Here is a 27343-nt window from a genome sequence, read left to right as displayed (position 1 = left end):
ATTTAAATGGAAAATTTTATTTATATTTTAAAGTTCAATTGGATTATTTGAATTAACTGGACGACATTAATTTAGCTAAATCAATGATATAAAATAACATAAAATGAAAATTAAAACTGCTTAATTTTTCCTTTTTAATGCCCAATAATTTTTGTAGCAACTATTGAGAGCCACTGAATAATGTGTGCACTACCGTGTGTTGAAAGGCAAGGGTAGCATTTTAAACAATTTTTGTAATTTTTTTTAATCTTTACACTTATATTATTGTTATCTTTTCTTATTTTTTTTGCCCAGTGATACTCAATATAGGTACTCAATATAACGTTTAAAACCTTTAAATCACACTATAACTTTCTAATTAGTAAAATAATTGTAAAAAGTTTATTAATAAAAGAAATGAAGAGATAGAAATGAATAATTTTTATACGTTTTTTTTTGTATTTTATATTTGTTTTAATCTATTCAATATTTTTAAATTTGGAACTGAATTCGTACTTTGTTCTTAACATTTAATGAAAAAAATTGCATTATAAATGTAATTTAAATAAATTCATTGCTTTTATATTAAACAGGAAATAGTAGATTATATAAAAATGAATTTTAATATTTCCGTTTTTACATTTTGAGTGACCCTTTTTATAAGAAACTAAAATATGGATGAACATGCCGGATATAAAAAGTGGCGATAATTTGAAAAGTGCAAAATCACAGAGGATGCATCAGCCTGTCTCGTAAATTGATAATTATGCACTGATTTAGATATGTATATGTAAAGTGCCCCATATACATGTGAGCCTCACATACGTCGCGCTGATGTTATCTCCCTCTATAAAAAATATGCTTGTCGATAAAAGATTTTTAAGTGCAAGTTTCATTTTACAAAGATATTGTATTACATTAGCATATTTTAAGCAGGTGCCGTATTTTCAAAGAAAGTGAATATATTTTAAATAGAATACATATATTAATAGATGGTGTTGACGTACGATATTAATATCACTAAGTAATATTTTAAATCTTCAAAGAAATGAAATCTTATTTTTGACCACTTTAAGAAAATATTTAAAAAATTTGAATTTTGATTATTGCTCTTCAAGTAACCTCATTTCCAAATTAATATACAAGGTGATTTATTAGAACCCGCAATATTTTAAAATTAGGTTAGTTTTGAGGTTAATTTATCATGTAAAAGGCATGTTTTTGTTATTTATATAAAAATGCCACCTTTACTATTTTGTAAAAATTATTGATAGTATCCACGTAGTATATGCGAAAGTAAAGTCAATGAAATGATATTTTTTTTTTTCTTAAACCGAAAATGAAAACGTAATATTTATAATTTTCTTAATTAAAACACTAAACTAATTAAATTAGCATGAACTTTGTTATCAATTAATATCAGTAATTTCAAACATGTTTATTTTACATAAAAATATTTAAAATAAAAAGATAACATTGTATTTGACAAATATCAACTATGTAACAGTAGCACAACTAAAGAAACAACAACAAAAATTTTCCTTAGTTCATTTAAATAGTAAATTAAATACAGGAATATAAAAAATAGTATTTCCAATTCGATATACAATACATTCGTGAATGTATCATTTTTTAAAAATGATGTACCCCTGGTGGGACTCGAACCCACAGTCCCCGGCTTAGGAGGCCGATGCCTTATCCATTAGGCCACAGGGGCGGTTGTAGTATAATTTTGAGTCAGATCTAACTAATTGTATGCCGAGTCAAACAGTAGTTAGGTAATTTAGTTCAATGACACTACTAGTAGGTGCGAATGTATTAAATAAGATTCTGATGCAAAAGTATAACGATGTCAACATTTGATCCTCAAGAATATTTTGACATAATAATTGCAAACTATGCTGTATGCATGTATTCGAGAAAACGCGTGTAAATTTGTCAGTAAATGAATATCAAACTGTTTTTGTATTAATTCCTTGTTTCCTTCTTTGTGTCGTAGTATGTTAGGATTTGTGATATTTATTTTTTGTTTTATTTAAGTAGACAGGTTCCGCATGGTTTATTTTGTTTGTACATATTTGTTAAATAAATAAACTTCAAAAAATTTAATGTGATATACTTAATTGTACCTTAAACCTACATTTTAGTTCACCAAATAAGGCCCCTCGCATCAGGGGTCTATACAGAGTTTAAAAATTTAACTGCCTTAATTTTAACAGGCGATAGAATACATTAAAATAAACAAAAAAAACTTATATGACATGGGTCTTAAACTCGACCATTTCCGAGAAAAAAATGATCAAAATCTCCAAATTGATGTACAAAAGTACGATTAATTAAGGAATATTGACGTAACTGCGTGCATAAAAAACCATAAAATACAGCGTTTATCACTTTTTTGAACTTATTTATGCTTAGTTCTAAAAAATAATTAACGTAATAAATTTAAAATTCGATAAAGTTCATATCGAGCAATGTGACAACGGCGCGGCGGATAATACGAAGTACTAAGCTGGCCAGCAATACGCAATTCACTTGGTATCTGGAATTGGACCGTGCCTCAGTGTTTTTTGCGTACCACTATATCCTTTTCTCGAGGTGTTTTCCAGCGAGTGCGCAAAAATTGGATTCGAAGGTGTCGTGCGTGCATCGAAAATGATGGTGGACATTTTGAGCATGTGTTCTAGTTTGTTTTGTGCTTGTGCGTTTAAAAATTACTGAATTTTGCTTTTTGGTAAGTACTTAAATTATTTTTATTACGTACGATTATTTGGATGACGTGAATCTTTGGACAAGCACAACACTATCTTCGTACTACAAAATCGATGCATTTTATTTTATTTATTTAAAAACTTGAAAACAATTGTCTTGGAATTTACTAAATGTTTCACAATACAGTTGTTTACATTTTTATTATTCCGTAGGATAAGTCTACCGCGTGCATACATGGTGTGCATCAGCTATGTAGCAATAAGTTAAGCGCTGTTGTCACGTTGTGATGAAACTCCCCAATATTAATACTCGCTGTATTTTGAAAACTTTTTATCTTACGCCTCTATAATATAAAACTTTTTTGTTCATTTATGATTACCCTATCTTATGCTGAGGTAATGGCAGTAAAAGTTCTTATACCCTGTATATATGTCACTGTTGCCTACTTCCTATGATCATAAGCAGATGATATCTATGAAAGTATTTTTATATCTCTGGATCTTGGTAGAAAAAGGACCAATGTCCATTGCAGTGGACATTGGTCGTTTGTCAAACGTTTTCAAAGTATTTCAAGGACCAAAGTCCATACATTGACCCTTTTTCTATTAAACTAAGATGGACTTTTTAAAATTTAAATAATTAAGGCTTATAATACTTGTTGACATTGGCCCTATTTGTGATGCATGAGACTCATTGGCTGTTAAATGTAATTTTTGGACATTGGCTCTTTTTCTACCAAGCTCCAGATTTATTTTAACAATTTAATAATTTATTATTTTATTATATTATTTTGAATATATTTTTATTTAGTTGCATTTTCTTTTACGCTTAGTCACATTTCTTGGTGGTGACATTTACCCATTTTATCTATCTATAGTTTTCCAGTAAATATCTTCAGGATTTACAATTTTATTTTCTTAGATTTAAAATAATTTCTACAATATTATTTTTTAAGACAGGTAATTATTTTCGAGTTTGTCTTTGAGTTGTTTCTTGAGCATACTTTGTTATTAAAGGGTAGGCATACAAAACCGGATTTGAAAAAAATTCGCGGACATTTTTTTAAAATTAAATTTAATTCGTTTATTAGAAATCCTGGTTATTTTTTACTGTAATTTCCCACTAATTCGTTTATTTATTTAAATTTAATTACATTTACGACACTAGTATTTCATCTAAATTTAGGGAAATCCAATTACGAAAAAATCACCGGTTAACTGCAGAATTACTGAAGCGAGTGAGCAAATTTGAATATACATACATTTAGCGCTCGAGGATGGAGAAATATGGATATAGAGGCTTTAAGATGGTCCCGGTATTGTCGCATCTCGACGCCCTCGGGCAATGCAGATATACCATTTCGGATTTAAAGTATGTGGATTGTCATATGAACGTATTCTCCCTTTTATTCCCAACTATACGTACCTGCAACTGTTAGCTACACTTGTCGCCACTTTGTTATTATAATTTTGTACTCGACGAATTGCCATTGTGTGACGGTGGTTAGGGCCCAACTTCCATAATTACCCAAACGAATTTAAATCCTCGTCGGGAACCTTTTGAACGAGATTTGTCTTTGTTTCGTGTCATTTGGTTCTTACCTGATCGAAATATGCAATCCAATACAGCAATATACAAACAACAATAAAATAACAATAACAATAACGATAACAATATTGATAACGATAACGATATTCATATAACATTAACGATAAAGATAATGATAAAGATAACGATAACTGTAACGATAACGATGACGATAACGATAACGATAACAACTGGTTTTTAGTCTAGCTAAAGCTCCTGCTCTTAAAATTTTTAAACGGATTTTACCAAAATGTTTTTGTTTTGTATAAGAAACATGTAATAAAAAAAATAATACATTCAAGACATTTTTTTTGTAAAATAAGTTGCCACGCAGCGTTCAGACGTGGCGGACCGACGCTTGGTATTCTTCCACAGTAGCGGCACTTTCGAAAAGTTGGGAAGGCGCCCGCCAAAATTTTCCCTATTTTGCTTTCAGTCCGTTCACGTTGGAAAAGTGCGTGCGGTGGCGTGGTAGCTGTGGTAGTATGCTGTTTCCATGGAAACCGCACATCGCCGCCAGGGCCCTGCTTATTGATCATAGCCGGCCGCCGCCGTTGTGTGTTGTGTTCTGCAAAATCCAACGGCCTGTCGATGTCGAGGTGCCTACGGTTGCGTTGTAGCTCGGTCAGAATGCCATCCGAGAGGGGTAGAATTGGTGGAAAGCCATGTCAACCGGGTTCTCTGTTCTTACTTGATACTGCCGATATAGTATTCTTTCTAACCGCAGTAAGAGTAGATAAATATTAAAAGTATCTTGTTCTAAACCAAAAAAAAAAACATAAAAATTTTGACAGTCAATTAACATAAAACATTATGGTTGATTTTGTACTACAGAAAAATGCCCAATTATTTCAAAATCAGAAATTTTCAACTAAATGCGTTAAAGCTTATTGCTAAAAAAATTATTGAAATTATCTGTCCAATTTTTAAGCAGTTTGACAAAATTTAACACAAGTAGAAAAGTTAAGATGTGTTTTATAATATCCATATCAATCTGTATTTTATGCTCCGTTATCTGTCACACTCGAAAATAGCAATTTAACAAAACATATCAGTGGACAAAACTGGTTTTGTATAAAACAGTACCTATTTAATTTCGCTGGCGAATTTCATAATTTATTTATAATTTTACTGCTTATAGGCCAGGAAATATAGAGTTGGACGCGACTTTCTGTTTCGGCAAGCTGAATTTATCACTATAGACGCTAAATATTATGTACAATAACATATTAGTTTCCACAGTCATAAAAATAGGGGGAAGATTGTTTACAGGGTGGTTAATTGTATAATTTTTACGTAAACTCACGTTTTTCGCTTATAACTTTTTTCCGTTCATTTCCACGAGAAAACAGTAAAGTACTTTTTTTAAAAATATTAATTAGAATAATAATTAGAATCAATAGTTATAAACAGAAAAAGTTTATTTATGACTTTTGAATGAACCATTTATAAACTGTGTTATTATTCTCATTCCTTATCACTGTCTAATAACTCACACGAAATCTGGAATCGGTAAGTTGAATAGTTTACAAGTTATGGCCTATAAACAAATTAACTAATTATTAGTCTGGAGTCTGGACGATCCCGAGGATCTTTCACAATCGCACTGATTTTTTTCATGGTAGATTTCATAATAATATCTACATTGAAATCTATATATTTTTTTAATTTCAATTTGCAACCTAGAAATTTTTTTAATTTTTAGCCTTAGTTGCAAAATGAAATATACGACGCACGCGCGTGATATAGTTATATATTATTACATATTCGGAAAGCTTATGAAAAGAGCTTTAAGCTAAAAAAAAATCGTCAAGATTCGTTGAAAAACAACGGAGTTACAGACTGTCAAATATATTATTTTCAAGCGAATTTCGCTTATTTAACGGCAGGACTATGAATATTTCTTCGGACTCGCTGTCGTTCGCTTCCCCCACCCTTCCGCACTGACTTGTCACAATATTTCTTATGCACTTTACATACTTCCACAAATGAAATATTTTTATCTGGGAAAGTACTCGGGTTGCCGGTTATGACAGTATTTTATTGCCGCTACCAACCTAATTTGTTTAACAATAGGCCGTCAACTTTGACAGTCTGTAACTCCGTTGTTTTTCAACGAATCTTGACGATTTAGTTTTTAAATTAGTTAAAAAAATAAAATATTTTATATTTCATTTTTGGTCAAAATTTCATTTTTGGTCAAAGAAAAAAATTGCAACAATGTAATTGCTATTCACAGATCGACCACGACAAATTTTACATTAATCAGCGGCACAGTACAAAGTTATAGAGGATATTGTTTAAAAAAATATATTCTGTATCTTTATATACTGTCATCCAAAATTTGGATATGATTTTAATAAGGTAAGCAAGCATTCATTGGGTATTGTTTGTTACCTATGATTTTTTTATATTTCCACATTTTCGAATAAATAAATGCTACATTGAAACATCCACTATATCACCCTCCTGACATCCTACTATTATCGTCACCAGACACCGTAACAACGACACCAATACATATTTAACACATCTAAATTCTTACCCTAAATTAATATGGGGGCTTACTTTTTGGTACCGCTGAAATGAATTTGACAGGCTCTCTTATTTTGCATATTTGCATACATTGTAGGGGAAGCCGAATATTATCTGTCGCCTCAAGCTTCAATGGCACCCGAGAACAACTATCAAAAGAATAGGGTAACAGCATACATAAATAAATAAAATATTTAAATTTAAATTTTAGTCTATTTCACTCATTCCGTTCTAGCCAAACAATATATTTTTATGACCAGACGCGTCATTATTATATCGACGAAACTGAAATTTATTCAAGTGTTTCAATCTTTTATTGGTAACTAAATTGAATTTTGAAGTATTAAAAAAAAATGAAATGTAAACGAATACATAATTGAATTAGTGAAAATATGAAATATTTTTGTCAAATATAATATGGTTTTGTGAAATGTACCTAATTAGTGGTTTTGTCAAAATATTTTCTCCATTTCTATACATATTTCCAAAAGGTAAATTATATACAGGGTGTTGTGTTGTGTACCCACAAGCATCACAACAATTACTCTGAAAAATTCTGTTCCAGGCAACTCATTAGTGCTTTTATATGAATTTGAATCATTAATTATAAAAAAAGTATACCAAATACTTGAATTGTTTGAAAGTTCTCAAATAAAACATTGTCGTCGAAAAATCATCTTCAAGCTGACATATCTTCTTAAGAAGTAAAAATTGCGCACCATTTTGTTTTAATTATGACCAGAGAATACTCTGTATAAGTTTGGTAGACATCTTAAGGGCCCCTGGCGCATAATTAAGAAGTTTTTAATCAAAAATGATTGTGTATCAATTTACTTAATTAATGGGCCACTATGGTATTTTTATTTTGTTTATAGTAGTTTTATTTACTATTTAATATTTACTTCAATGTTGTCCACAATATTCTTGGTGTTGCAAATGCAACACAAAATTTACTGATTATTTTATATAATTATAATATATTATAATTATGTAATATCTTGACTGGCACAAGTTGTTAAAGTCTTAATAATTAAAAAATTAAATGAAAATTCACTGGTATAGAAAGTCCGTGCTACTATTTTCTTTGCATTTTCAATAGTAATAATTTGATTCAAAATTATATACATAACCTTGGTTGTATGCCAAAGATATATAAAGTAAACAGTAGGTTAAAGAACTCTTTATTCGTTTTTTAATTTTATTATAGATAATTTTGGATAGGTATTTATGCCATATAATCCATGCATACGTTAATAGCGTGTTGCATGAGAATAGATTTTCTGGATATTAATAGAACACATGAATTTAATAGTAGCGAGATAAGCTTCATTGAAAATTCAACCTTCTGTGAATTATAGAAAGTTGAGGTTAGAAAATTTCGGTAGTATCTAGTGAAAAGCATGTTGTAAAAAGTTGGGTGAGTAAATACAACATTCCCATTTTATGCGATTTTCATGTGTTGTGAATATTATGTTATTAGTTACCCAATAATATTAAAAAAGGATTGAAATTTAATTAAAATAATTAAAACACGTTTCTTGAATAATAGGAAAATATCCAAGAAAATATTTTTAGAGTATTTTTACAGGAACCATTGCGTTAAGAAATCATTTTTTTAGGTATCTGACATTCCTTAATGTGTGAAATTTATTAAACAGCCTCAAATGGTATCAAGCTAAATCTTACGTTTTTCTAATCGATTTTTTAAAATATGTAGATATGAAAATAAGTATATTTAGGTATCTATTATCAAGCATCATTTTTTAGGCAAGTTAATAACAGAAGAATATAACATTATTTATTTTATTTTTAATAAAATTAACACAGTAATATTACTTAAAAAAGGTGAAACATGTTTGTACATAATTTTTATAGATGTGAATATAAAGAAACATAGTTTACTTTCTCAGAATTTTCAAAATTAACCACGAATGTTAGAATATTGTATAGAGTAGATTTGTATCAAATCTAGGACCATCTTTGGATATATTCCTAGTTAATTAATCTCAACTAAATACAACATAGTTGATCATATGATCTTAGTTTACATTTTTTAAATTATTGGTTAGGTATAGCAACATTTTCTTATCATATCGACGTATCTATCAAATCCACATATAAATATCAGTTCTCACGATCATGATATCCTACAAAATATCTGCATATAAAATTTGAATAGTATTTCAAAATGTCGACAAGCGTAGATTATATTAATATATAATAGTTACAATAGTAATTTTATTATATTGTATTGGAAGCTACTTATTGTTTATAACATTAAGATCTAAAATAAGGAAGATAGTGAGAAATCTGTTTCTCAATCAATTCCATTAGAACCCAATTTATCTGCGCAATAAAAAGGAAACAAACAAACGACAATATTATAGAAGAAATCAAAGCGGATATGACAATATTAAATATCTTTTAATTTTCCGATCTATTAAACTCCGGATACAATTGCTAAAAGTATTCAAAAGGATAATGAAATAATTTAGTTGAGTTCATTGAGGAATTAGACGGCTATACGCCGGCGCCCCCTAGCGTCTGGGAGATAAACTGTGAAGTGAGAATTCCTGAAATCTGAACATTGTTTTGTATTTCAGGACTCTCGTTTGTCCTACGACCCTGCGCAACTTACCCCTAGAATATTGATCGAATTTTGAGGGGATTCCTAACAACTGCCATACATATTCATACGATATCTAACCTTAAAAAGCATTTTGTGTAATCCTGATTCCCTGAAGAAATGTAAGTACGTAAATATACTTTACTTATTTTTACCAAGTCAGTTGTTTTTTACTACAAAAAATTGTATGTTTAAAATACAGACAAATACAAATACATCTATATTTTATTCAAAATAAGGTTATGGGAGAAAAATATGATTCATAATTCAAAAATATTTTTTCTTGAATAGGAAATATTTTCTTTCAAACCGTGTTTGAAAAGTAGACACACGGTTCACAAATGTTGGAAAAATACCTGATTGATCTAGCATTATATAATTTTAAGTTAAAAATAACGTGACAGTTTGAAAAATAAAATTCATCTGAAATGTAATAGCTATGTTTATTGCTAGTTTTACACTTTAGGAGAATACAAGTATTTGAAAAAAAATAGAGAAATTACTTATCGGAATAAATATTTTACATAATTAAAATATTATTAAAAGTTGGATAAAATACGTATTTGTGTGTATGTTCGATATATTTTTTCAATAAAAGTGCTCAAACTGTAAGTATTTCTTAGGTAAAAATAAACAAATTGTTCGTATAAATCTTACAACTACAACTTACATTTTTGAGATATGGGCCAATTTTTCAGTGAGAAATATTTTATTTGATATTTCAAGAACGCATAGTGACAGCTTCACAAAATATTGTAACTTCTCGGCAAATGACTTATAAATAATTATTTATACATATTTGGTTAAAGCGATACCTATATTTACGAAAAAACTTAATCTAGTCGAATATTCATTATTTCATTGATTCTGGAATAAATTGCATAATAATGAATTAACTATGGCGTGAATTAATAAAAAAAAGACATGAAACTTTGAATGTTATGTTTAATTAAGTGGGAAATAAAATTACAAAATAACAATATTCAAATAAAAACAAATGTAGTTTCTTTAAGAAGAAAAGCACCGTTTTCTCAATATTTTCTGTTATTTTTTTTAATGACGATAATAATATTAGATTGTTATATATTTTTTTATGTTTAATTTATGTTGGGAGCCAACACCCTTGTACCTACGACACTGGTAATCGCATAATTACTAGCATAATTTTGGAAGGAATAAGAATTAGTATTAAGTACTCTATAAAATTTCTCTATGAATTTTTTGATAAGAGTTATTGAAAAATCATAAATAATTGATATCTCTTTATGCATGTCTTCGTGCAACAACCTGTATAAAGTTACGACAAGCGAACTATTATAATACATGTATATTGTACTCGATATATATTGTTATTCCTATAAAATTTTTTGCACATTTTCATAAGGTAAAAATAAAACTTGATAGATTTAAAATTATTTGAAAATTTTTAATGTAAGTGTAAGTATGGATAGACCTTAATGTGACCTTCAAAGAACAACAACAATGATTCTAAAGTTTTTGTATTATTGATTGAATTTAATATACCGTATGATCAAATAAAGAAGAACTCTTACTATAAGTAGGTATCTATTGGAGGATATATAACAAAATATTCATAAAAAATAATTATAACTACAAAAAATATATGTAATCATCTACTTAATTTATAGACAGTACATTTGCTGCCTATTGTCTATAGAGTGTCTGATAAAAAATAGGCTGTCAATTTCACTAAATTCTACGATAAAAATTATTGGCGCTAGTTCATATAAAATTTATCGACAGATGTTACATGGCATGTAGCTCGCAGAGTAGTTGTTTCCAATAATATCACTAGTTAAAAAACATATTCCTTTTAGAATTATCTTTCATCCATACATGTTAATGAGAATTGAACTTAAATAGTGAGTGTACATTTTTCCAATATATTTCTTTTGAAATTGTTTTGTTGCAAGTAGTTTTAAACCGTAACAGATACAGAAAAGAACGGAAATCATGCAATTTCCGTCTGCTCCGTCGCATTATGATGCAAATCTCGCCGAATGCGACAATACATAAATTTGCGACGCGCTCCCCGTTTTGTCCTCTTGACCATACAAATTAATAAATAATACCCATAAGTACAAACCCTCGCTGTTAGGGCGGAATGAAAAATGGGGGACATCAATACTCCTGCACCGCTGTGGACTTTCATTGAATCTTATTGAAATGTAAGTGTTGACAGCAGCATCGCAGATTGTAACGACAGGCTAATGAAGGGGTTCCCCAGGGAGGGTCATTAGCGTCCGATAACATCTCTGGTTACAGATAGAGGGCGTGCTGCTCCATATGTGCAACGAGAGTGTCGCTCTCAAGTGCTCCCCAGCCTCGAAGCGGACGAAGGGGTATCTGCGATGACTTGTTCGCCAATTGAGTGTCGCAGGAGTCCGTAGTTTTGTAGGGGGTGGCCGAACACCTGTTACGTTTGATCGAAAATCTTTTGTTTGAGAAAAAAATGTTCTTTTGGAAGAATTTTACCATTTCTGCCAAGCTCTGTGGATATTTTCGTTTGCTTCGCTATAAATTAAGAGCATATCATAATATTCGCGATTGCTAAATAAACGCACCATTTTCAAAAGGAAACTTGGAAATACGGCTATTAAATATACTCTCGAAAAACAGCACAGCAATCACTACAACAATTTATTACAAACTGACTTTCGAATACAGTCCTGCTTCATAAGAAACCTACAAACTCGTAAAAACTGTTACAGAATTTTTTGTAAGTACTCGCCGCTATAAAATGCTTGTATTTCAGCAGTTCCAAAACAGTTTTAAACACATTTTTAATTAGCTATTTTCTCTTTGCCTTAAACTTCCGATACAAGTTTGTGACATCAGTTTTTGCTCCATTTTCACCCCTTTAAATTTTTGATAAGTTCATTAACACCCTGTATTTTTTTTACTCTGTCGTAAAGAAATTTATCTAGCAAAACAAAAACCAAATGTATCTGCCAGGGTTTCATTAAACAATATCCATTAGTTATTTTCATAATGTCTATTATATATTTATTTCTAAATATTATGTACTTCATTAATCTATAAATGAATTACATTTTAGCAAAATACTCACAGGATCTAAAGAATATTGTTATTCGAAAATCTAAATAATGTAAGATAGATAGCTGCTCGAGTATAAAAGTATTAAAATGAGGTAATAAATTAGCACAACAATCAATTTAACAATTTAACGTTTATTTTTTTCTTGTTTTAGATAACCTTCCATTAAAATGGAAATCATAATCTACACATATTTATTATATTTAACAGCACTTTGTTACGCACGAGGGCCTCATCACCCTAGAGGGGAAAAAGTTGTTAAAAGGCATGTCCATTATAAACCTACAAAAGAAGAATCCCAAAAAATTACCGAAGATGTGCAACTGCTACACGACAAGGAACATTTACAGGTGTTGTTCTACTTACAGTTTGTTTAATTAATCATCCTCATAAACATTTAATAGGTACAATTTTCTGAGTGTGATTCACGTCTATCTTAAAACAGGTGTGGATGATTTCTAGGAACATTTAGAAGATGTCATTCCGGAACCAAACTTTTCCAAGATGACCGACGAAGAAGTAGAATTTTATTATTTTCAAGTCCACGACACCGATAAGAACTCGAAGTTAGACGGTTTGGAAATATTACAAGCAATGTCTCATACTAGCCAACACGCTTATGATGAAAATGGAAACGAAGTCCCAACGGAGACGAACGCGGAAGATTTTGACCTCTACATCGGTAAGAAATGGGTGATTGAATAATTATACTTTGTTTATACTTACTGATACTGAAATAAAATTGGTTCTGTACTGACGATATTTTAATATAATTTTTCTTCAGAATTGATAGATCAAGTTTTGGAAGAAGACGACGCCGACCATGATGGCTATTTGAGCTACTCAGAGTATGCGTCAGGAAGAAGACGAACCAAGAAGAAGAGAGAAGAACACAATGTTCCAGTAGTCCAAATGATTCCTTAATTAAAAAAAGAAATGTAATAAGAATATTTATAAATTTTTAATAAAAAAAGCTTACTTAAATATTGTTCCGTTAGAATTGCAGTCAGAATTTTTTTTAAATAGCTTAGCTCTTTTTTAATAATAGACCCTTTTAGTGTGACGTCACATATTTAGGCAACCTGCAACAAATTGTCATAGTTTAAATTGTACTGACCGAATTTGACCCTTGTGCCTACTATTTACATAGATGCTATAGAAATGAACAATTTCAAATTAATTTATTTTTAAAAGGATTTAGAAGTATTTATGAACAACCAACACCTGTTTCATAAAATAGATACACTAATGTGCTTAAAACTTACAAAAAACGATATAAAAAAATATTCTTAAATTTAAGTAAATTAACAATTTAACATTACCCATGTTATTCCTAATGCTCATGGTTGGACGGGATAGCCTCATACGCAGGTGAGACATTGTTGATATGATATCGCTGTCATCATTAACGTATTTTCTCTTGTTTTGTTTAATCTTGACATTTTTTAGTTCTACTAGGTATTTTTATTGTTTTTCTTGGTATTGTACTGTGTCAGTGTGTTTATCGAGTGTTTTTTTCTTCAAATGGTTTATTATAGACGTTCTCTTAACCATAACCAAACATTTCTTGAATGATATCCTGTTGCGAGGCTACTCCACTTACATGAAATTATCTTCAATGCGCATGCTCAGTACCTAACACTGATATAATTTTAATTTATTAATTACTATAAAAGTCAATATTGTTCTATAAGTTTAAATATATAAATTCTATAATTCTATAAATTTCTTATATATTTCTAATATTGCCAGAATATCGCAATATTTAAGGTCATGAGAAAAAAGCCATTTTTTGGCACTTATGTCCAAAGTACATAAGGTCGAAAATCGATCTAGTAAAAATACTGAGAAATTCTTCATGACAATGTGCACTACGGCGTTGCCTATTATTTGGCGTATGTGACGTCACTATTAAAATGGTCTATTGTAGGCTAAAACTGTTACTGACAAGAAATAATGTAAATACTTTTACATTTATTTTAAATTTTCTGAAGAAGTTAAAAATTGGATCATCTCATACAATCAAAACTGCATCAAGTTTTTAAGGATATTTTTAATAACGAAATACGTATACAAATCATTTGGAACATATTATTTAATAACTAAATTAAGCATACATATATCTACAAGATTCATTTTGTTAACAAGTGCAGAGTAATCAAATCAGGAGGAGGATTTAAACAAAAACATTAAATTTACACATTACATGAGTTACAGTTACATCTATTTACACTGTCTGATTACGCTATGGAATGAATGACATGTTTGAAGAATAAGATGTAGACTTAGGCAAAGAAAAATCATCTTTACAGGTATTACAAAATTGTAAAATTATATTTGTTCTTTATTTAAATTCAGTATGTTGGAATTTTGTCTTGCTATAATTACTTAGGATATTTAAGAGACAAGTTTTTAAATTCATCGGGTCAAAAATCGAGAAATTAATACACTGAATCAGAAATGACGTCATTAATGATCTTGATGGAATGCCAATGACAATTAAAAAAAACGCCCACTTTTTTTCTAACCTCATTATTTTGACAAATAATAAATACTGATGCAAATAACTAACTATGCCACAAATAAAAAATATGTAATTTCAGATAATAATTTCATTTTCATTACATAACTCAACCATTTCCTCTCTTAGTCTAAAATGATTTTTAAAATACTTAAGTGCATATCTTTTGTCTAACTATTTCCATAAAATTTTTATCGTTTAAATAATGTCATCTAAGTTCTAGTAGGAAAACGTCTTCCTTTTCACTTTCTGAATTGATGAAATTAGTACCTACTGTTCTTGCCATGTTTGTTATTTTAACTAAAACAAATTCCATTACAATTATCATTTTAATACGATATTTAAAATGTAATAATGTAAGTTAATTTAACTTCTTTCTACTTCTGAACAAGGCAACGACCCTATTTATAATGTTGTTCAAATAGAAATTTAATGTTTTTATTTAACCTAAATGCTTGTTTGTAATTTCCAGTATTTTTTGTACACTTTACGACAATAAATTCATAAAATATCGTTTAAGTATATGTTATTTTAATAAATACTTTTGCCTACATATAATAAACTTGATAACTAAAAAAAAATATAATATCAACAATTGTTATGAACACAGGTATACTACTGGCTCTTATCTTAAGTGATTACAAAAGCAACAATATATTTGGTCTTTTAAATATTAATAATTTAACTGTAAACTATAGTACTAAGTACTACGATCCATTATTATTACACTCAAATCTGTCGCAAGACCCTCTTGCCAGTCCCACATTGGCAGCTTGCTCCATTTCTTGGATTACGTACTCATATGTAACGTCCGTATGCATCGAGAACATTTTCGCCATCTTCAGCAGCGTTTCACCGGCAGCGATATATTTCTTCGCCTGATGAGGTTGCTGACAGGATATGTTCTGCAAGCAACCAGGAGAACCTTCCAAGAAAAAAATTATGTCCATTAAAGAACTAGAATAAAAAATAATCTGCTTACCTGACAAATAACTAAGAAACATTAACATCTCCTCATCTGTCAAAAGCTTCTCTTCTCCGTCGATGCTTCTGGCATAGCCTCCTTTCCAGGTACCAGCTCCTAGTGAGCCAGCGGCAAATATAAGAGCCTTTAGCAGGACCAGGACTAGGAGATTAGTCAGGTTGAGAGAAATCACTTGGGAGGAACCTGAGCCAGATGACGAGAAACCTCGAGTCATGAAATTTGAAGCTAGAGTGCTTAAAACACTTCTAGTATCAAGGCCTCTGCAAGATATAATTGAAGTATTAAAAATCGCACCGGAAGCGTTAGGTGGACGCCATTATTTTAGTTTAAAAGATATTAAAGGTTGAAGTTTGATTATTTTAAGACAAATTTCTGTTTTGCTTATGAATTTTATAACTCGTTAACAAAAAATCATTATGAAATGCGCAATTCATGGTGTTGTAGGAAATTAACTGCTCTACAAAAATGGTCTCTTATGATTAGTCGATTAAATAAAGCGTTTAAAAGATAATCATCGTTAAACTTCAATGCACGCCAATTTTAACAGTTTTTGATTATTAATTCGGAAAATTTCAATTTAGTTTAAGTTTCAGGGAAATTTATACAAATTTGAGTTTCTAGTGAAGCTCCTAATGCAGTCAAAAAAATTCTTCGCTATCAATGGTTAAAATTACAAAAAAGTTTTAAAAAAATCAGCACAAAACCAAAATGTTTGAAATTTTATAACTCGCTTGATAATTAAATAAAAAAACTTTTTAATAACAAATTGAACTTTTTTTTTCTTTAAGATTAATACTTTTCATAATAAATTTATAACAAAAACGTTATTTTTTCAAGATTTAATGAATCATTGACTCAGTCAGAAATAATGCACTAATTTTTTTCGATGTAACCAAACATGCTTACGACTAAAAAAACTAGAAAAATAGTTTAAACATTTCTCTGTTCATAGAAACTCAAACTTGTATAAATTTCCCTGAAACTCATAAACTAAATTGAAATTTTCCGAATTATTATTAATCAAAAACTGTTAAAATTGGCGTGCATTGAAGTTTGACGATGAATATCTTTTAAACGCTTTATTTAATCGAATAATCATAAAAAACCACTTCTGTAGAGCAGTTAATTTCCTACAAAACTATGAATTGCGCATTTCATAATGATTTTTTGTTAACGAGTTATAAAATTCATAAGCAAAACAGAAATTTGTCTTAAAATAATCAAACTTCAACCTTTAATATCTTTTAAACGGTGAGGTTTACGAAAACATTTAAGAGACCTTTTTTGTAGGGCGTTCAATTTCCTACAAGTATATGAGGAGAGATATTTTTAACGAACAGTTGATAGAGAGATATGAATTTTTTTTTCTAATACTGAGGAAAAAATGGAAAACTGTAAAACGGAGGACCTTCCTATTAAGATTAGGAGCTCATATTTGGAGAGAATTTTCTAGAGGTGTCTAGCAATCTATTTTTCAGAGTATAAAGTAAAAAAAAAATAGTCGATTTTTTTGACCCACACTAATAAACATCTATTAGTTTTATTGCAAGTATATATTTTCACAACTGAAATTTGAATCACCATAAAAATCTGCATAGAAATTGTGTTTTCTAGCACAATATTTCCAATTTTTCTATGCATATGGTCCAGGACATGCAAAATACAATAACGGATATTGTAAAAACTCACCTTCCAATCATATTACTATCACTTTCATCCATTGCCGCTGCACTCACGGAACAGAACAGCAAACCCGAGCACAAAATAGTTGATGCCAACTTCATTTCCATCTTAACGACAACCGCAAATATGAATAGAAAAAATTCGTCTCAGCTTTATATGACATTATTATTAATTTACTATTTATTCCATGCGTGAAAAACAAAGTAAGTGCAATGTTGTAACAATGGTAGTTATCCCATTGTTTTGTAGCTATAAGTACTATTGTTTCTGCTCCATATCATGAACAGGATAATTTGGAATTTTCAATAAAGAAAATATTAGAAATTCTTCGTACACACAATGTGTTTGCTTTCTTTTATGAAATTCAAAGTTCGCACGTGGTAAACATTGAATAATTTTTTTAAATACCTAAATTGTTGGGATTTATACAAAATTATTTTCACATTATGCTCTTCTATAAGTTATTTCAATGTTTTTGTAAATATTTTTCAACAACACATGGCTTTGCTTTAATACGGGAAATAATGAGATTTAGTATTTTGATATTTGTGATCATCCTCCTTCTGCAATGACTTACTTTCAACAAGGGACATTTCGATGATTATATTGTTAAACTGAAGCAAACAATTATTGTAAGAATAAATTTTATAATAAATAAGTAACAACAAGATAATGTAATTAACAAAAATTATAATACTCTATAGTTAAAACACATGGCACTTTTCTAAAGGATTCATAACACTGGCCTCCGGACACTCGAAATCCTTGGCGAAATTTTCAGAATTTTTCAGGGCATTTATAACTCTGTATCTCATGGTAGAATGAGTATCTTTATCAACTGTCCACGGTACACTGTCTAAATGTTTGTAGCAGTTCACGGCTCCAAATTGTATCCAAAATAGTTGACTGGGTGAGAAAGAAAGGCCAGGAAGTTGCTGTTCCTTCTCGTACTGTTCTGCCCATGCTACGTAAGCTTCGTATGCTACGTCGATGCCGACCAAGTCAGCAAAATTTTCAGAGATAAGCGTTTCGTCGTTTTCCTGAAAAAAATGGTCAATAACTAGTAATATTGGATGTGACTATACTGTTTCTAATAACATCCAAAAGATGAATAAAAATTTAAGTTTACAAAATAGTGTAACAAATCTTATTAGATTTTGGTAATGTTTAAGGAATGAAAATAAATTAACAAAATAAAATCTTAGAAACATTGTTTCAGTTCAATCAAAATGAAATAGATTGGTTTGTAGTCTTCCATGGCAGTTGTCAATATGGACATCTTAATATTTCGAAAAATATATCGTTCTCTTATTTAGAAGAAATACTGAAATTGGAGATTTTATTGTCTGGTCGGTTTTTGTACTTGCTATGTATACTAAACGATCTTTGGTTTAAAATTACTGGCGATCTATTTCAATTCCGATTAGTTTCTTCTATCGTTTGTGGAGAGCCTAAGGAATACCTAAACTTCTCTCTCCAATAATTGCCTTGTGTATGCCTTTTTTGTTATTCTTTAGTGACAGTTGTTTTCCATGCTAACGGAACTCGTAGTTTGTCCAATATCTAAATCAGGAACAGAACAGCAGGGACGAACAATTTCAATAGGTATACACTTTAATTTCAAGATGTCTTCTTAATAAAGAAGCAAAATATTCGTCGAAATGTCAAGATGTCTACACCATTGGCATAGTCAACAACTTAGAAATTGGCTAGCAATATAATTTCTTCATATTTAATGTCAAAGTGTTTCCGTGTCAAAATTAAAATTTTTCTCTTTCTGTCTCTCTCGAACTTTTGAGAACGTCAAGTTTATTAAGATGCACTATCTAAAATTGGAAAACATACTTACACTTGTCGCCAGTTCAGGACTTATACACCTCATTCTTGAGATCAAAGCTTCCAAATTATCATATTGCCATAGATCAGTGGTATTTAGGAAATATAATTCATTGATCGTCTCAGAGGTACTGTTTAACCACGTAGCGATGATTTCTTGCTCTTCCTCAGAATCATGGGTAGTGGCAACCTTGCTAAAGGCGTGGGCAATTTCATGACCTACAATGCTACCCAATGCTCCGTAATTTAAGTAATTGGGTCTGCCTGAATCAAGGAAAACGTCTTGGATGATACCTGCCGGCAAAACTGAAAAATAAAAGAAATTGCAAATAAAAACCATATTTATAACTTTTTACTACCGGAATGATATGCACTACGAATTATTTACTTACATATAAAATTTTCTCTTTCCATGTACGCAGCATATATGTTGAATGTTTTCGAAAAGAAGAACTTGGTTAGAAAGTCTACTTGGGTAATATTTTCTGTTTCCAACTGCTGCCTAAGTACGTCCTTATTCTTTTCTCTTATCATGTCAATTGGGTTACTTGTGGTGAATTCTAGCTGAAAATAGAAAAGGATCAATCAAAGGCGAATTGAGGTGCATTGTCGAAACCTATTGCGGTTCGCTGGAATTGTCTGTGCCTTAGCTGTGATCTACGATCTCTGATTTGCCGCACAGGTTATTTTTTGGTAATGAATTTAGTCCTTCAGTTTCTGTATTTAAAGTGAAATCACCCTGTATAAGGGACTGTGTTTTACAGAATCACAAAGCATTTCTTTTAAGAAATATCGAAACCAAGAACGGTTTATTGTCTATCTGGATGAAATTTGGTGGATAATGAGATAACGGTACACTAATGTTAGCAGAACAAGAAGTCGAAAAATTATCATGCATGCTGGTTCAGGGGCTAGTTTTGAAGAGGTAGCAGAATTAATTTTCCGTTCTGTACTAGTACATGGCGACTATCACGGACAGACAAACAAGATAATTTTAAAAAAAATTACTATTCAACAAACTGTAAACCTCAAATTATGGTATACGACAACGTCCTTCACCACATTCTTCTTAATATTGTTAAATTTGAAGCAGTTTGGAAAAACATGAATGAAAGAGGGAGAGCAAGGTTTAGGCAAGTGCATCTGAAGGAACAATTGAGCAGATTTTTTATATTGAAAACTACTTATTTGACACAAAAATGACCTGTACAAAGGTTGTAGGATTTCGCATGGGTTCCACGTCAGTGATCTCTTGACCTAAAACTTGATACGGACCTTGGATTCAAACTCAGAGACTTCAAAAACGGTAATCGATTTATTTTTTCTTGGTTTGACCATTAAATGATCTTGAAATAATCCTCAAATGACCTGATGCAGACAAACTGACCTCAGAATCGAGCTCAGCTATCCTAATAACCTATATAACAGGAGGTTAGACTTAATTGCACGGTTTTTTTATTTAACCTTAAAATGACTTTGAACGATCTTTAAATGACCTAATACAGACAAACTAACCTCGGATTTCAATCCAGCGCCCCCAAAATTTTGTATAACAGGTGGTTGGGCTTGATTGTTTGACTTTTTCTCAATTTGACCTTGATATGACCTTGAAACAACCTTAAAATGGCCAGATACAGACAAACTAACCTCCGATACAGAATCATCGACCCAAAAAACCTACACTCCGGGATCCTTTGATTTAATGCACTTTTTTTCAATCTGACCTCTAATTGACCTTGATCCTGTCTATGAAGGGGGAGGCCCTTTCACACAAACATTTTCTATAATAATTGGAATGGCACTTACATCACTCAATTTAAGAAAGTCCTTTAAAATGTTCTCATCAAAATCCAAAGAATGTTGACTTATAATTTCCACAATATTGTTCACCTTATTTATCCCCGCTTCTTTCGTACCTTCATCTATCCAATCAGCAGCATTCAGTCGATTTACAAATTGATTCTTTATATTTGAAATCATGTCTCTAATAGTCTCTATTCTATCTTCATTGATGTATCTTTGAATAAATCGTGCTTCTGCTATACGAGGAAATCTAAAAAATTAAATAATTTTTTTATTATTTTAACATTACTTACTGGACAGAAGTTTGACTAATGAAGTAATAAATGATATTATTGTTACATATACAAATAATTGGTTGCTAACCTTGCGATGGATTCTGCGATACAAAATTTGAAACGTGTGTTAATTTGCTGTTGCTCGTGTACCATTAAGTTTGTGAAATTCAAAAGATTTTCTCTCACCGGTTTGGCTAAGTAGAACCCAAATTCTTGTACAATTTTCCATATGATGAAGTCAGCTTGGACTCTATAAAGAACTAATAACATTAGCTTAGGCAAAATATTACATTGTTTTTGATAAAGGGGCACTAATAATACTGGTCATACATGTATCAACTTTGTCAATTGAAGTTTGCAATGTCATTGTATCTTGAGAAGAATTAGTTTTTGAAGACAGCTTGATATCGTCATATCATAAACGACTGAATGAATTGTATCATTTATAAAAATGAGAAACAGTGAGGGTCCAAGAGAGGGACCCTGTGGGACATCAGATGTAGCAACACAATCGGTTGACTTGAACACATGGACTTCAACAAACTGTAAGCCTTCAGAAAGGTAAGATTTTAACAAAGTAGAATGGCAAATCCGTCGCCGTAAGAGCGACATCCCTCTCAGCATGGGTACAGGTGTAAATGTTTAGGAAAATGCAGTAAGGGAAGTTTTACCTTTTAGGTGTTTCTGCAAGTAGAAGATTGAGTTGCCTTAGGTACGTCTCATCTAAAAGAATTTCGGAATCATCTCCTTGGTACATGTAATCTTTAACCACATTAATTAAAAAATCCAACCACGGAAGTGCAGGAACAGTACTATTTAACTCATATAAAGGAAAGATTGTTATATCTTGACTTACAGCAATCTAAAAGTATCGAGATATATTTATATGAATTGTTTCTAATAACTTCATTTTTAGTTAATTGGATATCTTTTTAGATCAGTAACTAACGTTATATTCAAAACGAATTAATTAAATAATCACTTACTGATTCAAGATCTTTCTCAAATTCCAATATTCTACCCATTTCATTCAGTGCTATAGTACTGGAAGCACCTAAGTCAATCGCTGTTTCAATCATTAAATTAAGGTAAGCAGACTCTTTATAATACCCATTATGTTTTATTATTTTTGGAGGATGAATCTAAAAAGAGAAAAATGAATGACCAATTACATTTTATAATTTCAGTTTATAATAATATTTGTTACACTTACACCAAGCCTATTGTCGTTAAAAGTTAACTCGAAGAACCACTGAAAGGGTAGTCCAAACTCCATGCATTTTATAATAAATTCGTTTAACTTGAAGTCCTCCTCTTTCCAATTCTGACCCTCCAGAATTGGCCAACCGCCAAGTTCCCCCAATAAATTCATGAAAGGCTCTAATCCTTCCTCGTCGATTGCGGTCACATCCATACAAGATTGGTAAAACTTTTTCTGTTGCAAATAGATACCTTCCTCATCTCCAGTGATTGGTTCTGCTATTATAGCGTTTAACTTGTTCGCAGTGTTTAACTTTTGGGTGTAATACTGAGAAGGACTATTTTTTTCGTGAACTTTCTCCATAAAACTGCCGCAAGTGAATTGGTAGAAGTCATAGCATGGATCTTGAGATACGTCCATGGAAGATACTATATGCAATGCTGCCTTTAGGCAGTTTTCAGTTAAACATATATCATCTGCAATCAAAATAAAAGAGGCTATGTCATTGACAAAAGCTATAATTATATCATGCTACCAGGAATATTCAATAGTATACAAAGTGATGGTGATCTAATGGAAAAGTACATAGAGATTCCAAATGTAAATCAAATAGATTCCGTACCATAGAAAAAAAAAATGAAAAAATGTAAAAAGATATAAGTTATAGAGAAATAAAAATGAAAGATGAAATTTCGTTGAGGAAAGAATAAGAAAAAGGAGGCTAGAGGTGAATAATAATAATTAATAAGGTTAGGAAATGGCGAAGATAAGAAAGAATATTACTCGAAATTATCTAGTTTAATATAAGATACAGAAGGTATAGAAAAACTGTTGTCTGAAATAAGCAATAAACTGGGAAATATTGCAGAAAAATGGGGAGAACATAAAAAAGCGGGGATGGTTTGATTTGGAGTGTGAAATAGTTAGACAAAAATATAAAAATGGGAATATTAAGAACAGAAATGGAAGATGCATGAGGGTATTATAAAGAGCAAAGAAAGAAGTATATGAAATTATATGCTAAATAAAAGGTTCATCAGTGAAATTAAGATAATGACAATAAAAACAAAAAGATAACTTTATCAAGGAATAAAAAATGAAAAAGTGGCAGGAAAAGGTAGTAGCAGCAAAGACGATGTTTTATAAAAACAAATTATCACTGATGATAGTGTACAGGAAGAAATTTTGAAACTATGAATGTCCTTTTAGGAGCGCTAAAAGTATAAAAAGCTTAATCTGATAAAAATGACAGTAATAAGAGTAAAGTATAAAAGTAAGTATTTAATTAATTAAAAAATCTGCGGTACAAGACAGAGGGACCTTTTATCTTCATTATTTTTCAATTATGCATTACAGTGTGTAATAAAAATAATCAAGAAAAAGTTATGTGCATTTTAAAATTAGACCAAGCAGCGGAAAGAAAGGGATTCCAAATTAATGAAAACCAAAACATAGGATATGAGTATTTTTACAATTTTGTCGGGTGTCCCCCAAGGTTCGATGTTGCGACCTTTGATATTTATTTTGTTCATAAACGACATTACGAATGACAGCATTATCTATATCTTCTTTACGCTGATAATATGAAATTTTATTATGATGAACAGTTTTGATAGCTACAAGAGGTATTTAAAAACGCTACAAAAACTGAAATAAAAACAAATATATGAACAAAAATAGTTACAATGTTGCCTCATATAGTAGACAACTGAGTCCGATTACAACATCAATAAATATGGTTTAATTCGCACAAATAAGTTTAATTATAATAGTAACCTTTTCGCTTTTAAGATGATAGGAGACCATAGGAAGTGTTTTGATCATACACTAGGCTTTATTTTGTCATGAGCAATCTTTATAATTAAGACACCTTCAAAACAATGTACCCTAAATGGAAAATGGAAATATACCAATAATATCGATAATGAAATTTCTAAAATCCTTAATATTTAAAATAAATCGTCATTATTGGATAAACCTTTTTGAATGTAAGTCGTTGTTGCAATTCAAGGACATGCAAAGTATAATAATTATATATACATCTTGAAAGACTGTTCTACTAGACCATCTCGGTCATTATATACCTATAGAGACCTTTATTTTTCACTTTGAACATTGTCAGGTGCTGTACTACTTATGGCATTCAGTGTAATTAGTCCAGGAAAATATTAAATATGTTCAAGCAAATCTTAGCATACCTTCTTGTTCAGCTAAACGAAGTCTCGGATACAAGTAAATTGCACCGATAATAATACTGCACACTAACACTAGATAAATCACTGCGATTAAAACATTTTTCCACTTCATCCATCGACGGCCTTTTTGCCTCTTTTGAAACGTATATCTAAAAACAACCAGTTACACCGGATAGCGAAAAACAGTGGACACTTACCCTTGCATTGTGGTATTAAACGTAAATATTCACACGCGAGACTGGACTGGAACATGTGGTAATATGTTAATTAATTAAGTTTCGTCCTTTTTAATAATGACTTCTGTGTTTTAGTTGTGAACGATAATTGGACCTCGACATACTGACGAAACTCAAAAGTCGTAATAATAAAACAGTTAAATATAGTTTACTTCTGTAACGTGACACCGCAGTGGCAAAAAATATACGCTATGGCTCCTATAGAACCTCTAATAAATTAGAGGAACGCTAAATAGATGATTAGATTGTTATGTTATAATAAATGTTAAAGATTTTTATGACGTCAAAATCAAATTAAAACAAACTTGAATCATAAATACATTTTATATCTTCAGTATCTTGAATACTTCTGGAAATTATTCAAAAAGGAAAACAAATTGATATTTGATAGGAATATTTTTATTATAAATAGGCTGTAGGTGTTACTGTTTAAAGCAAAACAAAATACCTACTATAAAGCAAAGCACATTTAATTTTATTAAATTCTATTGTTTCCTCTATTTGTTGTCGGTTCAGAGAATATACTTTTAAAATTCTATGAATGTGTTTTAGAAAACTACCAAAATTTATATTATTTAATACAAATGGTACTGCAAGGGTATTTGAATATTTTATTTTGGAACAATTATATGATGTATATCTCAGATTATCTCCAAAAGCCTTCTTTCATTAAAATAATTGAATCACATTCAAGCAAATATGGTACTAAAATTTTTCTAAGAAGTATAATAACGACATTGACGAAAACAAAAGGAAGAAAGAAAGAAAGAAAGGAAGTTTTTGGTCAAGTATTCAAGAACAATTAAAGATGTATACTTCAAATTTGATACAGTCAGATTCCTAATAAAGGCTACCTACATAATTATATATTTGATTATTGGTGTCAGAATTGGAAGAGTTTCGAAGGACCGGTATTGGCATAAGTCTGGTGAATCTACTGACAAAAGATCTGGACTGTTTACGAGATGCTGAGGATATAACTTAATGCTGGATGTTTTCCACAAAATCATCAGTTACAGATCTGACGGATTTTAACTATTCATTATTTGCTATTACAGATAATCTTTGGATAGGCCATTTTATAAATAAAACGTTTGTACCTCTTAGGGTTTTCTCACAAAATACAGCGTTCACTTGCATTTCGATTGTAGGTTTCTCAGACGAATGGATTCAACCTCTTCATAACTATATACCTCAAGTATTGAAAAATCTAGTCAACACTAAAGGGTACATATTGGATTTAGACCAGAAAATTGTTGAACTGATACGAGCTATATGATGACAATAATGAATATTGATAATTTCTTATTCAACACATCGTTTATATTTCAATCATGTTTGTTTGGGACATGGTGAATAGAGAGCAGTATAAAATTTCATCACAGTAGTATGTTAAATCATAAATTTATTTTGACAGCTTGAGCATGGAAAATATTTATAAAAGCAAAATGTACACAAGTGGTAGATCGTTATTTAACATATGTTTCAAATAGTATTCTTCCTACAACAGTCAACAATGAATATTTATAATCAATTTTTAAATACATACAACCACATAAAAGTATCTACTTATTAATTACTTTCTTGCTTGTCTTAATTCTAATCATAAGCAATAAAATGTTTGACTTAGATCGTAAAGATAATTTGCACAGACATTTGCATATTGCATGTATTTTTTTGTATACTGCTTATAGTTTACCATTATCTACTATTTTCATTATGTTTTCAATAGATTTATTAGTTTTCAAGTCAAATATATTTCACATAATGTGTATTTTAAAACTAAAAAATATAATTAGGTACCTATAGTGGAAAAAATTTAAATAGTAACTTTATATAGTTTATTTAACAATGCTATGTCAAATCAAATATCAAATAAGTAATACAGAGTTCAAAGTATCTGATCAGAATTATGTAGGTAGTACATAAAATGATTGGATTCAAATATAGAGTGGAATACACCACATTTTCCTTTTTAACAAACATTGTAATTATTCGGTTTCCAATATATCCTAATTTGATATTCTAGTTCGGAATAATAGTTATGCAAAAGAAAAATACAGTTTTATCATGTGTTGAAAATAACGATAT

The 27343-nt window shown here is 30.3% G+C and overlaps 3 protein-coding genes and 1 non-coding gene across 6 annotated transcripts; 1 reads left to right on the top strand and 3 right to left on the bottom strand.

Moving 5' to 3' along the window:
• Positions 1 to 1623: 1623 nt before the first annotated feature.
• Positions 1624 to 1696, bottom strand: Trnar-ccu. The gene has a single exon. It is a non-coding gene; the product is annotated as a tRNA-Arg (tRNA).
• Positions 1697 to 9515: 7819 nt separating this feature from the next.
• On the top strand, positions 9516 to 13522 carry LOC108917338 (multiple coagulation factor deficiency protein 2 homolog; the record flags this gene model as incomplete). The annotated part of the gene is made up of 4 exons (XM_018723887.1): positions 9516 to 9561; positions 12728 to 12867; positions 12980 to 13199; positions 13302 to 13522. Coding segments are annotated over 4 exons (546 nt in total), but the record flags the coding sequence as incomplete, so codon positions are not given.
• A 1547-nt stretch (positions 13523 to 15069) lies between these two features.
• LOC108917415 lies at positions 15070 to 17814 on the bottom strand. The gene is made up of 3 exons (XM_018723978.1): positions 17713 to 17814; positions 16021 to 16283; positions 15070 to 15963 (listed from the first exon to the last, which is right to left on the bottom strand). Exons 1-3 carry the CDS (start codon positions 17811 to 17813, stop codon positions 15746 to 15748), a joined length of 582 nt encoding a protein of 193 aa, XP_018579494.1. The 5' UTR covers position 17814; the 3' UTR covers positions 15070 to 15745.
• A 569-nt stretch (positions 17815 to 18383) lies between these two features.
• LOC108917399 (neprilysin-2-like) lies at positions 18384 to 25285 on the bottom strand. 3 transcript variants are annotated; one of them, XM_018723960.1, is made up of 10 exons: positions 25214 to 25285; positions 25020 to 25165; positions 22834 to 23297; positions 22607 to 22762; positions 22292 to 22482; positions 21709 to 21870; positions 21349 to 21595; positions 19935 to 20106; positions 19556 to 19848; positions 18384 to 18746 (listed from the first exon to the last, which is right to left on the bottom strand). In XM_018723960.1, the coding sequence occupies exons 1-10, from the start codon at positions 25219 to 25221 to the stop codon at positions 18411 to 18413; spliced, it is 2175 nt and encodes a 724-aa protein (XP_018579476.1). In that variant the 5' UTR covers positions 25222 to 25285; the 3' UTR covers positions 18384 to 18410. The 3 variants fall into 3 exon arrangements, with proteins under 3 accessions (XP_018579476.1, XP_018579477.1, XP_018579478.1); XM_018723961.1 differs by having other exon boundaries at positions 19556 to 19836; XM_018723962.1 differs by having other exon boundaries at positions 19935 to 20102; positions 21459 to 21595.
• Between the last annotated feature and the right edge of the window lie 2058 nt (positions 25286 to 27343).

This window comes from Anoplophora glabripennis, unplaced genomic scaffold (assembly GCF_000390285.2).
Source record: "Anoplophora glabripennis isolate ALB-LARVAE unplaced genomic scaffold, Agla_2.0 scaffold4, whole genome shotgun sequence".
Classification (NCBI taxonomy): Eukaryota; Metazoa; Arthropoda; class Insecta; order Coleoptera; family Cerambycidae; genus Anoplophora; species Anoplophora glabripennis.
Note: the sequence above shows the minus strand (reverse complement) of the source record. Positions and strands in the feature narration are given on the sequence as shown.

Excerpts from the sequence above, each read along its gene's own strand:
- LOC108917399 (XM_018723960.1), bottom strand. Across the intron at positions 23,298-25,019 it reads TCGTTTAGCTGAACAAGAAG|ATGATATATGTTTAACTGAA; the intron begins GTATGCTAAGAT and ends TTTTGATTGCAG. Across the intron at positions 22,763-22,833 it reads TTAACGACAATAGGCTTGGT|ATTCATCCTCCAAAAATAAT; the intron begins GTAAGTGTAACA and ends TTCTCTTTTTAG.
- LOC108917415 (XM_018723978.1), bottom strand. The coding sequence starts at position 17,813 with ATGGAAATGAAGTTGGCATCAACTATTTTGTGCTCGGGTTTGCTGTTC. Across the intron at positions 16,284-17,712 it reads GATAGTAATATGATTGGAAG|AGGCCTTGATACTAGAAGTG; the intron begins GTGAGTTTTTAC and ends TATATCTTGCAG. Across the intron at positions 15,964-16,020 it reads GTTTCTTAGTTATTTGTCAG|GTTCTCCTGGTTGCTTGCAG; the intron begins GTAAGCAGATTA and ends TTTTCTTGGAAG.